Raw genomic sequence first — 12578 nt, forward strand, 5'->3', positions numbered from 1 at the left:
TATATATATATATATAGATATAGATATATATATTAATAAATCCTACTGTGTAACGGTTTTTTATATTTTTCGTTGCAATTTTCTGGTTATTTGAATCATATGCTTGTCCTTCTCGGGTTCAACGTATATATCCTGCTATTTATGTGCTCTCGATGTTTCTATTGTTGCTATCAATTTGAATTAGTGCTAAGAAGTCAAAACTGCAGGATAAGATTACACTTTCATGGGGGGAAAAAAGCTTTTATGGTATAGCTTTTTCGAAAGCTACTCTTTATAATTTATGACAAAGGCATTAAAACTGCCAGAGGATTTTTTTTCTTTACTTCCAAAACAAATTTAATTAAGTGTTTATCTATTTATAATTAAAAAATGTTTTATTACTTTTTAAATTAATAGCACAAACAAACAGCCTTGAAATTGGATTTCTATATAATGAATTCAAATATCATAAGCATGTCAATTCAGTTAATAATAATAATAATAATTAAGAATGATGATTTTAAATCTGATCATTCTTTTTAAAACAGATTTTAATGGAGAGGTGGTGGTGCAAAATTATCTTAAACGGACTGGACGTGGAGAGTGGGCAAGACAGGTAGATATGCTTTTATAATGATCATATAAAACCTCTGAGAATATACTACTATGTTCTGCTGCTTTTTATTACATGCTAGCAAAAGAGGAATGCATTTGCTTTTAGCCTACATGGAAAGAAAACTATCCTAGGGAATTAGTTCACATTTAAAACAATTATGTATTCTGGCTCTTTGGGCATGACTAGTTAGGTTACCTCCCCCTTTCAGCTTTCTGAATCTTTCAACAATAGTTCTATCGTGCGGCTTCCCTGTCGTTGTGTGGTTTATAATCTTTAGATATGTAAGCTTCATAACAGCCAAGTTTATTGACAGTTTCGTGAAGCTACAAAGATGAAGGATGACACTGCCCTGATGAATATTATGTCAAATTATGGTATGCACCAGTAAACTTGATATTTATAGGCTTACTAATAAGTAATTGCATGCTTACAGTTGTAAGATGTGACAGGTGAGGAAGTAGTTACAGCTTTAGGAAGTGAAGTAGATAGGTTAGAGAAGGAGATCCAGAACCTTGTACCTGGTATTCGGCATGTTGATATCGAGGCCCACAATCCTCCAACAGAGATTCAATAAATTCGACACCCTATTCTTATTCATCTATATCGTTAAAGCATTTATGAAAAATTGATTTGGCTCTATCAAGTCTCATTAGTTCGGAATGACGTTCGAAGCTGAGTTACATGCCTCAAGTTGGACAACTCTTGATAATTAGTGCACAAATACTCATGTTTTCCTCTTCGCCGAAAGGTGACATCTGAGCAACCTCTAGTGTGAAAAACCATAAGGCATGTAATATATATTAAACAATGCTATGTTCGATGAGTAATTAGAAACGGCAACTTTTTTGTGTCCCGCAGTTCCTGTCACTCGCAGCAAGTATCATAGTTCATAGTAGAAAGTAATTGAGGTATGTTATCAACGCATTCTTTAATATATTATTTTTGACCCTATATTATTAGTTGAAATTTAGTCTGGCTTACAAAATCATAATTATATATGCCACTGTTTAATCAATTAGTGTGTTATATGGTGAGTCTTTAGTTAATTAAGAATGTAGAAAGAAAGATGGTGGACAAAGTTGCTTGCATGAAATTTCATTTGAAGGTCAGCATAGCCTTTGCCTTAGACAGACAACCATGAGTTTTCCGAGGTATTGTGATGATCGTTCTGGCAGTTTGACACTTGGCTGGCCTGGTAAGAGTAGTTTAGTATGAAATTAGTATTTTGCTTGCTTAGGATACATATAAAATAATAGAATACAACTGTCGTCCTGATAGAACATGTTCAGGTCCAAACTTGAACGGTCTTTGATGTATCTTTTGGTTATGAGAAATTATTACGCAGTTAACGACCATTATCGATTTATGGTCTCAATCAATCACCTAATGAGCGTGGAATGTTTCTAAATACTACCATAACTTCATAAACTAACACACTAGAAACCTAGAGATTTTTTTGGTTAAACTGTTGACACTTTAGAGCGTGATTGACAAAACTAACTATAAGATAACTAGAAGTTGAAAATTGACATGCTAGTTCACAAGTAATGCTTATATAAAATGACAAGACTGAATTATTACGAGACCGGCACGATAACAATGAAATAAGTTTCTGAATAATCTTACTTGAGCTCTTACGAGGCACTTACTATCTTTACGAAAATAATGTTCCTAAAACCCTATAATGTACACAAAATTTTAGAAAGAATAAAACAGAATTTGCAAATTTGGACAATAAAGCTATTCTGTTAGTCAGAACAGACAGCCATTCTTTATAAACAAGTCACAGGAACACTAACAAATAAACCCGACTCGATTTGTTCACATCATCACTCTGCATTGAGCCTGAATGAGAAGTTCTAACAACTCATAATTGCTCGTAACGTACGGTAGCAAAATCGCAGTTTACAACTTTCATTTTTCTACTATTAACTGTCAAAGCATGCTCGGGCACTTTCATTGATTTTGTTTTTTTCTAGATTGAAATTGTGGTCACCGTGGTCATTTTCTGTTGGGCTCAGATCCTAGGATTCCAAAACTATTTTTATCAATAATTGTAGAGTCATCATCTTAGGATACCAAGATGCTTAATGTGATACACTGATTTTGATGTCTTCATCGCTTACGCATTATAATAAAAAAGAAAGTCTTCAAAATATCAATCAACATTAACTACAAAATATCAAAATAATACTAAGCAACTTACTACAAAGTCTAAATGCAAGTAGCCAGATTAGTTTCACCTCTCAAGGGGAAAATTTAAGGGACAACTAGTTCTTATTTGACCCAAACACCGGGCAATGATAAAACTAAAATCCTTGCACCATTATTAATTTAATTAAAATTTCCAATCCGCTGTAAACAAAATAAGAAAACTATAAGTCGTCATTCAAAACTTCACGTTACATAATGACCGATTAAAAATTATTTCAAATTACATTAAATAATCCAAAAAAGAGAATACCAAGTAAAAACGAAGACGTCCAGTAAAATATAATACCGTCAAAAAGAACTAATCATCGTTGAGTTACTTATATTAAAAATTAACGTTGAGTTACGAGTATACTCTACTAAAATATTCAGAATGAGGAGCTCATCAATAGTACCTCAAATTCAAACTAGTACTTTCATAGATATCGCAGAACAGAAATCTCTAGTGAGCATGTGAATATATCAATAGCAATATTTTAAATTAAAAAAATACCAAGCATACTTATAAAACGAAAAACATTCAAACTTATAAAAAGATTTTCCAAAGTCACAAATGTGCTATTCTCAAAATTTCAGATACGAAAAATTGTCTTGATCTAAGGCAACAAGAAAATAGTGATTCAACTAGTCAAGATTGAACGGTGCCACAGCTCAATTCATTCTCCTGATTAGCTCATTGATGTAATTCTCCCGGTTTCCAGCATCACCTCCCTCAACATAGTGGTTTCTCTTCTTCTTCAAACCACCCAAAGGAGCCTTCAGTTTAAATGGCCACAGGAAGTTGTTAGCCTCCTTAAAGTGAGGTCCAACTGTTATGATCTCGTGGATTAGATCCTCAGTTGAAATGATTCCATATTTGCCCAGAGCCTGTCATCAAAACAAGTCAGCAGCAAGAAATTAATTAATTCAAATTAGTTACGACGAAATTGTAAATTAACACACCTGCTCAATGATGGCGTTGTCAGTTAGAGCAGTCCTCCGCTTGTTGAGCTTTCCATACCCTCTCTTGTAAACAAGTTCCTTCACACTCTTAAGATTTGGGTATCTGCAACAAGGGCAGAAGTCTCTTCACTTGGTATAAAAGCAATCTTAATATTCAAAGTATAAAAAGGTAATCCGCATACCCATAAGTCACATAAGGTTCAACTCTGTGCAGCATGTTCATGGTGGCCTTGTTAACCTTGAGAAATACACCATTGAAGATCTGTTTCAAATTAAGTTAAATATCAGTATCACCCAATTTCATTCATAACAATTGAGAATGAAGATATGAGGTATAAGTCATTGAGAACGCTCTGTTATGTGTCATGTATAATTCATGTAGCACAGGTGTGGTATTAAGAAACACAAACAATAATAAAAAAACACTTAACGGTCCAACAGTTTACCACAATTTTTTATGGCCCTCAAAGAAAATCATTTCATCAGAATCCAATATTAAATCAAGCAAAATATCATACAACTACCAAATTCCAATTATCAAATATAAAACCTTTGTTTGGGGAACATAATAAATTTGCAAAATTACACAATTTCCACAACTACAACTAATTTCAATTGCTCTAGGCCACTTACTTCTCCAGGAAAACAAAAATAAAACCTCTATGCTAAAATATCATACCACCAGTATTAAGTTTAAGTAAGAAACGCAGCAGCAAGGCATGGAAAAGAACAAAACATCAAACATACATAGATGTAATATGCAACTAGAAATACACAAATAATACCTGTCTCAATCGCAACAGCTGCAGGATCTTCCTTGACTTGGGGTCCATCGCATTGATACTGAAAAATGCAATTACATAAATTAGACCAACCTAAACATTCTAAAATATTAGATTAAAAAAATAAACAAGAAAAAATACACACCCACGAATGCGAATGATAAACAAGAGCTTAGCCTCTGGATCCACATAAAATCCACCTTTCAGTTTTGCCTCACGCTTCAACCGAATCAAATCCTTCTCCTGTTAAAAAGTCCGCAAACACAACATGTTCAAAACCTAGGCAGAACAAAACCCACAACGCAATAAACCAAACAAAATTAGAGCATCAAAGTCGAGAGAAGATCAGCTGAGTGTACCTGCTGATCGTACTCCTTTGCGTACTGTTGGGCTCTGTTATAGATGAGTTTGCGGCTCTCGGCTCTCTTCTTTTTCTCAGCTTCGAGCGTTTGCTTCTTTGCCAAAGCCCATTCCTCTTCCCTCTTACGCTTCTTCAGAACGGACTCTGGAACAATTGTCTTGGCTTCTTCACCCATCTCTGTCATTTACAAAGCGAAATAGAACGTATGAGACTAAGATTTGTAAAACAACTAAGTCATGTATATGGAAGAATCAACAATGGAAGATCAAAAACAGAATGAGAACCAACGTACCTCAGATTTCGCTCTGTGACTGCGAATTAGGGTTTTCTCCGAGAGGCTGACAACTATGTGAAATGAGAAGAAGTAGGGTTTTGTAGTAGTTCAGTCCTGGGCTTCTCACATGGAAAATTGAGTCCACTGTTGGGTCAGGCCCGAAATCCTTTAGACACCCAATAGGCCCAAACATCTCTTTTTTATTTTTGTCTTTTTGAGACTCTCTTTTTTTTTTCTTATTGTTTTTTTAATACATGTTCTATATAGCTAGTTTTCTTATTTTTCAATTCGGTTATTTATTTTAAATTTTGTATTTTCCTACTTTTAAAAATATTCAATTTATTATCTACATTTGTTTTCCAATGTCTTTATTATACGAAAATATGTATACTTCTCTATGAACTGTTCTTTATATATTTTTAATCAAACAATTGCATTTAGTAAATATAAATAGTTTTGGTATTTTATGAAAATATAAATTGATAAAACTCCTCAAAAAAACTTAAGTTTGAAGACTTAATTTCAATTTATATTTCTAGCAATCTAAAATAATTTTTATTTAATTCAATCTTTCATATTTCTATACTAAGTTAAATTTTATTAGTAGGCACCGCCTAATAGAAATTCTTCATTTTTTTTTTGTCTTTGTCTCCAATTCTATCCTTTGAATAAATGTATTTTAAATTAAAATATTTATTTTATCAATTTTACCATCTAATTGACAAGGGACTCTTTCTTTAAATTTTAATCGTTTTTTTATTTTAAGGTAATGATACTTTGACAAACAATGAATGACAAATTTTTGATATCATATACGTGTTACACTGTTATTGGACCGGGTGAAATTTTTTTTAAAAAAAGATAAAATGACGTGAAAATAGAAGAAAGTACATGGTTTTGATTTTCTTTTCTTCCTGTTCTCCTGGTGGTTTTCAAAAATAGAGAAAGGCAGATTCGCAAAGCATTTTCTCTCTCGCCTAGAAGTATTTTTGTCTTCCTCCTCTGTCACACTCACCCATCAGCCATCGTCGTTGTCGTTGAAGGAGTTTGGAGTTCTGTCGTTTACTGCAACCGTTCCGTCGTTTACTGTCACCCCAAGCTAGAAAACTCCATTGGAGGTCTGTTTTCGAAGCTTTTTTCCGTTTATTTCGCTATTAGTTAGCTTATTTTCGGTGGGTTTATTTTATTTTTTTAATTTTTCTGGCATTTAGGTTTTGTCTTGGTAAAGTTGAATGTTTTTCGAAGTTTTTGTTCAACATTTCGTCCTACATGTGCTTTATTAGTAAAAAGTTTGAATTTTTTTGTTAAATGATTTATTGGGCATTGAGGATTTGTTTTGTTATTAGGTTCTTTTGTTGAATCCTTTTTGATGCATTTTACAGTAGTGATGGATTGCATTAAAGTTGAAGGTCGTACCAATGTAAGTAAACGTTATGTATTGAAAATGTAATTATTGGTTTGAACCTTGCTCACATGGTGACTTCCTTGGCTCAATTCTTGTATGTTTAAATTTTATCATACATTGTGATTCCCCCATTCATGATTGAAAAGTTGAACAACTGATTCATGATATGGTTGGAAATTGATAACTATGTAAATGTTAATAACACATTTCAAGATAAAGTTGTTTCATTTATTTTATTTTTTTTGTTGTTAAAAACATTAACTTTGTTGTATAAGAGCATGTAGTCCTTTAAGTTAATTATATATGCAAAAAAGAGGGCAGTAAATCTTATAACAACCTGAAATATTAAATGTGAAATCATTTAATGAGAGTTGTTTTTAATTGCTTATTTTTCAAAAAGAAGATATTTTTCTTTTACAATTTTCTGTCTAAGTTTGACTTTTTGTTGCGTTAGGCTCTTGAAGCTCCAAGGGAGCATTGCCGACCGAAAACTCATTGGGACCATGTCTTAGAATAAATGGTGTGGTTATCAAAGGTACACACTAGTTTCACCTTCAAAATCTGTAATGTGCAGTGTTTCTATATTTTATTTTGTATGATTTTACATCCTGTTCTTTGTTTTTGTAGGATTTTTCATCAGAGAGGAAATGGAAAGTAGCTTAGGCAAAGAAAGTGGCTTTAAGAGCCAACAAAGGCATGATAGATCAGGCTACAAGGGGTGAAAAGAAGATGAAGGTGTCGATTTGTCTTCTATAAATCAAAGTAGTGATAACCTACATTAGTTATTGATGTTATGGTTGTATTATTTTAAATACAAAGCATAATTCAATTATTGCATGCTTCTTTTATTCTCCGTTGATATGTTTTGGGATGAAAGTTGCATCTTGTACAGGAAGAAGTTAAGAAATTCTAGACAAAAATAGAAAAGCTGGTAATATTTTTTTGCTCCGTTGATTTGTTTGCTAGCATACTTTTTGTAAATTCCATATGGTGATCTTCATTTCATCATCTATTATTGTACTAGGTTCTTTACAAACATCAAATGGAACTTGATGAAAAGAAGAAAAAGGCACTTGACAAACAACTTGAGTTTTTATTAGGGCAAACATAGTGGTTGATTCCTTTTTAATTTTTTTTTTTCACTTATGTTTTGGGGAACCTGACAGCCCACTTGACTTCATTGTTCTTATCTTTTAAGTATATATTGTTTTTAAGTACTCAGCTATGCTGGTGAAAAATCTGGTGGATGCTCATAAATCAAGAGAGAATAATTTTGCAGAGCATCACATCACATAACGCAAAGATGCGCATGGAGATGTTATTAATGAACCTAAGGAAGCTGATGTTGGTAGGTAGAAAGACATATCGTTGAAGTTATATATGGAATCACTTTTTCTAACTTACCTCAATTCAATTGTATCAATAGATGTTGCCGATAATGATGATGAATATGATGTACAATCTGACGATGAATTGGTAATTCTTTTTCAAATAATATTCTTTTTTATATTATTTACAATGCCCAATTATACTAGTGTAAGTTGTTAAAATTTGAAGTTGTTTGGAACTTTTATTGAACATGGCCATGTGATTGATATTGTGTTCATTTATTTGTTTGCAGGAGGAACGATAAGAGATTAGGGAAAAGTATGTTTATGAATGAACATTAGATGCTGACAATGTGCAACAGAATGAAGTCTTGCAACATTTAGGGTTGTTGTAGATGTTTTTCATTAAGGATTATAGGAATGTGATATATGTATTTTTTAGAACAGTTTCAAGATGCAGTTATTAGGTCTAAATTTACATATANTTGTTGTTAGAATTGATGAAAGAAANTTCTTGTTAACATTTATTAGTAATGNAATTTGAACATANCAATGATGATTGTGTTATTTTTNGTATTCATTATGACATGGTTCAATACAACAATGAGCATTATTTGTCTACGACCTTTGTTGCACAATGTCCAGGAATTGTATGTCATCATGTGTGTTTAAGGTGCTATTTATAGGAATTGTATGTTATCATGTGTGTTTAAGGTGCCAGATTCAAAGATGACCACCTCGTGCAAAAACTCAAACTAAACTACCCACTTATTCTGCCTTTGCTACCAATTATGCTTCTGCACCATCACTTTAAAAAAATTTTCTTGAGAATGGACTTGGATATAAATGTGTTAATAAATGACAGATAATAATTTTTATTGAACATAATTGGTAAACAATTAAATGGGAAGTTCAAAACAAGTGTCAGATTCAAAGATGACCTCTTCGTGCAAACACTCAGACTAAACTACCCACTTATTTTGCATTTGCTACCAGTTATGTGTATTTAACATAATTGGTAAAAAATTAAACTGGAAGTTCAAAATAAGTGTCACATTCAAAGATGACCTTTTCGTGTAAAACCTCATCTTAAACTACCCACATATTTTGTCTTTTCTACAAGTTTTGTTTCTGCACCATCACTTTTTTAAAAAAATGTTTCCTTAGGAATGAACTTGGATATAAATGTGTTAATAAATGGCAAATAATAATTTTTATTTAACATTATTGGTAAAAAATTAAACGGGAAGTTCAAAATAAGTGCCAGATTCATAGATAACCTCCTCGTGCAAAAACTCAGCCTAAACTACCCACTTATTTTGCCTCTGCTACCAGTTCTGTTTCTGCATCATCACTTTTAAAAAAAATGTTTCCTTGAGAATGAACTTGGATATAAATGTGTTAATAAATGACAGATAATCATGATTATTTAATATAATTGGTCAAAAATTAAATGCGCAGTTCAAAATAAGTGTCAGATTCAAAGATGACCTCCTCATTCAAAAACTCAACCTAAACTACCTACTTATTTTGTCTCTGCTACCAGTTCTGTTTTTGCACCATCACTTTTAAAAAAATCGTTTCCTTGGGGATGAACTTTGATATAAATGTGTTAATAAAATACAGATAATCATTATTATTTAATATAGTTGGTAAAAAAATTAAATGTGTAGTTCAAAATAAGTGTCAGATTCAAAGATGATCTCCTCGTGCAAAAACTCAGCCTAAACTACCCATTTATTTTGCCTTTGCTCTCAGGTCTGAATCTGGACATTGAGTTTTAAAAGGAATTATTCCTTGGCCATGGAGATCCATATACCTGTGATCATCAATGGCTGAACAACACTTCTATATCCAATAAGTCTTAAAAAAAGTTGGTTCAATTAAAAATCAAGGTCCTTTTCATAGTTGACCCCTATATGCAGAAACTTTGTCTGAATTACCCACTTATTTGGCCTTTTCTCCCAGGTCTGTTTCTGCACATTGAATTTTACAAAATAGGCTTCGAATACATAGTCAGGATAAAAGTTTAAATAACCACGCATAATGTCCATACAAAGTTCATTTCAACAACCTTCCTCTACCATCAACAATAACATTCTCCTTCACAAAATCAAACACATTTTTGAAGATAATATACAACATGAACATGGTTGGCCAACTAACTTCACATACCTGCATAACAATTTTATTTTATGTCCACAAACATAAAACATAAATCAATCTAATTGAACCACTTTCATAGAATCCAATTCAATTCAAATTAATGGCAAAGATTAAATGTTTATAGATCAACACCTTAGGTAATATTTACATTTCATATTCTACTTCAATATCCAACTAAAGTTTTTAACATAAAAGTTAAACTACAACTTATTCAACTACTCATTGTTTTCTTCTACCATCTAATATAAATGGAGTTCTCTTCGCCAACTCTTGACCCTTCTTTGGGGTGCAACCTTCATTCAATCGTACATTGTGCTTTGCTTGAGTTCATCCTGACCTTCACACCCCGAGGTTTGTTGCTGATGTTGAACCTGTGTGCTTTGAAAAGGATCTTCACTTCCAATAAACGCCCTATCCTCAAATATAACTCATTTTTCTGCGTTTGTATCTTTCAAAATTAATCCTTCCATAACTGTTAAAAAGTTTATATGCATTAATTACACAAATACACACATCATTCTAAAATGGATTAAAAATTAGAAGGACTCTTCCAAAGGCAACTGACTTCTTAAAAACTTAGCTTTGTATGTTTTCTAGTTATAATTTATTGTGTTTTGCCCTGGTTTACCTCATTGAATGATTCAAAATTTAGAAACCAATTACCTTATCATCGTGTAAGCATAGTGCTCCCATAGACGGGTACAAAGCCATGCTCCACCCATTGGCCATGAGGCCCACAGAACATCACCACCATCACATATTGATGTTATATTATTATTGTCATAACAGCATAAATTACCATCTCATTCTTATTTTACTTTCCATGCTTACAAAATTAGAATAAATTACAAATAAAACATCCATCTGCTTCATAAATTATAACACCATAATTATTATTCTTTTTCCTTTTAAACCTTAACAGGATACCCCTCTTTATATTCATCATCATCATCAAGGAAAGCACTAAATTCAAGTTTTCTCTACCCAAATTAATCAAGACCTTAATATTTATAAAACTGATTCAAACCCAACCGATAAAAGTATATTAATCCAAATATCTATATACCATAAATTCCTATTAATTTCAATTTTGAAAAATTGCTATTCCATCATAAATTTTCTATCTTTATTTTTATATCATTTATATACATACAACTCAAACATTCCAATTCTCAATACAATTATATCTCTAAACTTAACGTTCTAGACCAATCTTTTTACATATTACATTTTTCTACTTCATCATCCAACCTATTTTAACATATAGCCATGTATATCAAAATTGAGATTTTAACACCTAGCTTAACAAGACTTTATCATATAACCAGCAAAGCAAAAATAAAGATTTTAATGTATAGCAAACCTAATCACGCGTAGTAGAATCAAATGTATCTCCTTATTCCCTTTTTCATATTATAACCTATGGTTATTACAATCCAATAACATCTCCATAACAAATACTCTCAATTGAATAAATACGCTCATACTGTAATTTATTCAATATCAATCACACAACAAAATTTCCATAATTAAGAGACATCAAACTCAACCATCGAAAATAGAATCAAAAGCTAAAAGTAGTTTAGCTCCCCATACATGGTTCAAAACTTCTCCCAATAAAACCCTTGAATCAAAACCTTCGCACCTCCCGTGCTCATGATTCTACCTCGTTTATTTTCTCAACCCTCTCTTCACTAACCTCTAATTTCACACTCACAAAATCGCCGAACAACAACAAGAAAGAAAACCAAAATGAACCATGAAAACTTACAAACGACGTTTTTTCGTCTTAAATGGTGGTTTTCGCCTACAAGGATGCTTTGAAACGGCGAAAAGTTCGGACAGAATGGCGGCGGACATAACTCCGGTGAACGACAACAGTAACGGTCCTTTGTTGGTGAACGTCGGTTGTGGTCAAGGGAGGTTTGTGGGTGAGAGAACTTTCTCTCTCTTGGATTCTCTCTCAAAAATGATATTTGAAATGTTTGAAAACCTAAAAAAAAAAAATGAAACCCGTGAAATGAAAAGTCTTACAATCCCAAACCTTGCATTTCCACGTCATTTAAAATTATTTTAATTTTTTTTACATGGTCCAATCAAAACGTGACACGTGAATGGTGTAAAAAATTTGTCAACACATGGATGTCAAAGTATCATTATCCTTTATTTTACCATTTTTTAAACTAAATTGTTTTTTTAATTAACCAATTACTTACAAAAATAAATAAAAGATAGATCCAATAAAATTATAAAAATTATTTATATCTAATTTTATAGTTATAATAGTAATAACAATAATAATTTATTATTTTTATTGTCATAAAAAAATTGAACTCCCATGCGTTTTCATTAGTCTGATTATAATAATTTTATTTCCTTTAACAACGAAATTTTTATTTTCTAAAAGTATATTTAACCATATCTATTAATGCACATATTTCGATCCCAATTTTATTCACTAAGTATTTTCTTAAATTAAGATAGTAGTTATTTTATCAGTTTTATTTTTTCATT

The 12578-nt window shown here is 31.9% G+C and overlaps 2 protein-coding genes across 3 annotated transcripts in view; one reads left to right on the forward strand and one right to left on the reverse strand.

Moving 5' to 3' along the window:
- The window catches only part of LOC106752628 (metal tolerance protein C4), a 5219-nt gene extending 3633 nt beyond the window's left edge, over nucleotides 1-1586 (forward strand). Inside the window, exons 11-13 of the mRNA XM_014634340.2 lie at nucleotides 528-595; nucleotides 909-969; nucleotides 1045-1586. Coding sequence (XP_014489826.1) covers nucleotides 528-595; nucleotides 909-969; nucleotides 1045-1169 — 254 coding nt within the window. The 3' untranslated portion in view covers nucleotides 1170-1586. The remainder of the gene's footprint in view (nucleotides 1-527; nucleotides 596-908; nucleotides 970-1044) is intronic.
- Nucleotides 1587-3260: 1674 nt separating this feature from the next.
- On the reverse strand, nucleotides 3261-5299 carry LOC106752625 (60S ribosomal protein L7-2). Of its 2 annotated transcripts, XM_014634337.2 has the most exons (7): nucleotides 5184-5299; nucleotides 4890-5068; nucleotides 4676-4773; nucleotides 4534-4591; nucleotides 3931-4010; nucleotides 3749-3851; nucleotides 3261-3673 (listed from the first exon to the last, which is right to left on the reverse strand). In XM_014634337.2, the coding sequence occupies exons 2-7, from the start codon at nucleotides 5064-5066 to the stop codon at nucleotides 3458-3460; spliced, it is 732 nt and encodes a 243-aa protein (XP_014489823.1). In that variant the 5' UTR covers nucleotides 5067-5068; nucleotides 5184-5299; the 3' UTR covers nucleotides 3261-3457. The 2 variants fall into 2 exon arrangements, with proteins under 2 accessions (XP_014489823.1, XP_014489822.1); XM_014634336.2 differs by lacking the exon at nucleotides 5184-5299 and having other exon boundaries at nucleotides 4890-5075.
- Nucleotides 5300-12578: the final 7279 nt, after the last annotated feature.

Source organism: Vigna radiata, unplaced genomic scaffold (genome assembly GCF_000741045.1).
Source record: "Vigna radiata var. radiata cultivar VC1973A unplaced genomic scaffold, Vradiata_ver6 scaffold_153, whole genome shotgun sequence".
NCBI classification, from domain to species: domain Eukaryota; kingdom Viridiplantae; phylum Streptophyta; class Magnoliopsida; order Fabales; family Fabaceae; genus Vigna; species Vigna radiata.